This window comes from Nicotiana sylvestris, chromosome 11, assembly GCF_000393655.2.
Source record: "Nicotiana sylvestris chromosome 11, ASM39365v2, whole genome shotgun sequence".
NCBI classification, from domain to species: domain Eukaryota; kingdom Viridiplantae; phylum Streptophyta; class Magnoliopsida; order Solanales; family Solanaceae; genus Nicotiana; species Nicotiana sylvestris.
In genome coordinates, this window is record NC_091067.1 from 113,110,843 (window position 1) to 113,113,587 (window position 2,745).

The 2,745-nt window shown below is 39.9% G+C and overlaps 1 protein-coding gene across 1 annotated transcript; it reads left to right on the forward strand.

The window, feature by feature from the left end:
* The first annotated feature begins 209 nt into the window (after positions 1–209).
* Positions 210–1,791, forward strand: LOC138881513 (uncharacterized). Its single transcript, XM_070161745.1, has 3 exons — positions 210–404; positions 1,097–1,255; positions 1,360–1,791. The coding sequence occupies exons 1-3, from the start codon at positions 210–212 to the stop codon at positions 1,789–1,791; spliced, it is 786 nt and encodes a 261-aa protein (XP_070017846.1).
* Positions 1,792–2,745: the final 954 nt, after the last annotated feature.

Here is a 2,745-nt window from a genome sequence, read left to right on the forward strand (position 1 = left end):
CTCATATAGGACCAGGTACTCTATAGTTTGGTGGACTCATATAAACTAATAATTGGTATCAAAGCAGGTTCTTTCTAAAAGGTTAACACATAGAAAGGATCTCAATGGCTGCTCCACCCAACTTTAAGGAAGGACAATCAACCTACAGACCTCCCAGATTCAATGGTCAGTACTATGGCTGGTGGAAGACCTGCATGCATGATTTTATAATGGCAGAAGACTCAGAACTATGGGACATCATTTGCAATGGTCCACATGTCCCCATGAAGAAGCTTGAAGAAACAGGGCCAATGGTGCCGAAAGACAAAAAAGAGTACAATGACATTGACAGAAAAGTTGTAGAAAAGAACTATCGTGCCAAGAAAATCTTGATATGTGGCATAGGACCTGATGAGTACAATATAGTCTCAGCTTGATACACTGCCAAAGAAATATGGGAAGCGTTGCAAACCGCACACAAAGAAACTATTCAGGTCAAACAGTCCAAGATTGACATGTTCACCACAGAATATGAGCTCTTTAGGATGAAGGATGATGAGTCTATACAATATATGCACACTAGATTCACCTCCATCATAAATAAGCTTCATTCACTTGGAGATGTCATTCCCAGAAACAAGCTTGTAAGGAAAATCCTTAGTGTTCTACCTGGTTCTTGGGAAAGTAAGGTAAACGCCATCACTGAAGCTAAAGATCTAGAAACTCTAACCATGGATGAGTGATTGGTAATCTGAAGACATGCGAGATGAAAAGAAAGAAAGACGGTGAAAGAAGAGAGCCCAAGAAGGAAAAGAACCTGGTACTCAAAACTGAAAGTAGTGACTCAAGTGATGAAGATAGTGACATGGCCTATCTTACTAAGAGATTTCAAAAGATGGTTCGAAGAAATGGTGGTACACCAAAGTGGGGCAATTCAAGTAAAGCAAGGAACATCGATCTTTGTCACAGATGTGGAAAGTCAGGGCATTTCATCAAAGACTGCCCACTCGCGAAACAGGAGCAATACAAGCAAAATCCTGACAAAGCAACAAAAAGGAACCTGGTTCCAGACAAATGATTCGATCAAAAAAGTGTTGCTGACAATATTGTTAAGCAGGCTCTTGCTACTTGGGGAGACTCCTCTAGTGAATCTGAAAGGGAACCAGATGCAGAAAATAGTTCCATGATGGCAGTGGAAACTGAAGCAACGAAGTATGATTCACTGTTCGCACTGATGGATCAGTTTGATGATGATGAAGAAGATGAAGACGATGAGGTAAACTTTAGGGATGTTCAAAGAAATCTGAAATCCTACTCTTCGAAGAAGCTAAGGTCGTTAGCAAATTTTCTAATTGATGTTATAGCCTTGTTAAAGATAAGGAGATCCTGACCATAGAACTAGGGGAGGCAGAACAATCCATAGATGATCTGGTGGTTTGTATAGTGGACCTAAATGAGACCATAGCTAATCTTGAAAACGAAAAGGAAGCCTTGAATAAAAGAATAACTAGTGTGGAAAATGAGAGAAATGACCTGATAGTAGTAGTTGTTGATCTAAAAGAAACAATAGAAGGTCTTAGCAATGAGAAACACACCTTAGAAGGAAAAATTGCAACTACTGAGGAAGAAAGGGATGATCTTTTAGTGATATGCACCGATCTAGAGGAAACCATTGAGGGACTCAATAGAGAACATAGGAATGTGAGTCTTGGGAAAGGGAAGGAAGTAGTTAGTGAGAGACACATCATGCTTGAAAAGGAATTAACTGTTGTGAAAACCAGTCTATGTAGTGAACTCGAGAAGAATCAGTAGTTTCAAGCTGAATTGGAGAAAGTAAGAATTGATCTCGAGAAATCTCTGAAGTGGACCTGGTCCTCAGATGTTGTCACTTCCATATATCTTAACAATAGTGGAAACAGGCAGGGCATCGGGTTCCAAAGGGAGAAAACTCCTTACAACTCTCACAGCAAGTATGTCATTGTCCCTGATAACTGGCTATGTACCTATTGTAGGAACAATGGGCATTTTAAAGAAAAATTACTAGGCCAAGGTTCAGTCTGTTTAGAAAAATAAAGTGTTTACTGATAAAGTGACTACTAACAAAGGACTATGTACCACTCGCAAGAAGCGGATGTTGCCTGCATGAACTAGGAAATCTCTTATTCGTCCTTTCTATCATAACAAGGGACCCAAACTAGTTTGGGTTCCTAAATCTAACCTTTGATTTGCATGTGCAGGGAACAGTGAGAGGAAGCGAACTACGATGGACTATGGACTATGGATGTTCAAAGCACGTGACTGAAAAACATCATGAATTTCTCTCACTAAAAGCCCTGCAGGAAGGGAATGTATCCTTAAAAAGAAAGGAGAGGGTACATTCTCAGTAGATGTAACGTTGGAAAGCTTTTTTTGGCACTCATTTGGGAACGTGTACTATGTGAATGGCCTAAAGTACAAGTACAAATATGATAATTGGTCGAGTGGTCTCAATAGACAAAGGAAACAAGAACATCCACTTGGTCGACTAAGAATCTCCAAAAGCTGGTGGTATGAGATGGGTAAAGTCAGAAAATTGGCATGAAATATTGGTGTATGCAAGTTTCTCATCTCCAAATAAATTAACTCAGAAGGACCTGGTGCGTGGTCTGCCAAACTCAAGAGTCACCTGGACACGGTTCACAAAACAAAGGAGAAGACTTTCGAGGTGTTAATGGTTCTTGTCAAGAAGATTCAAGTGAAAGCAAAACAAAAAAAAAAGAGATCACA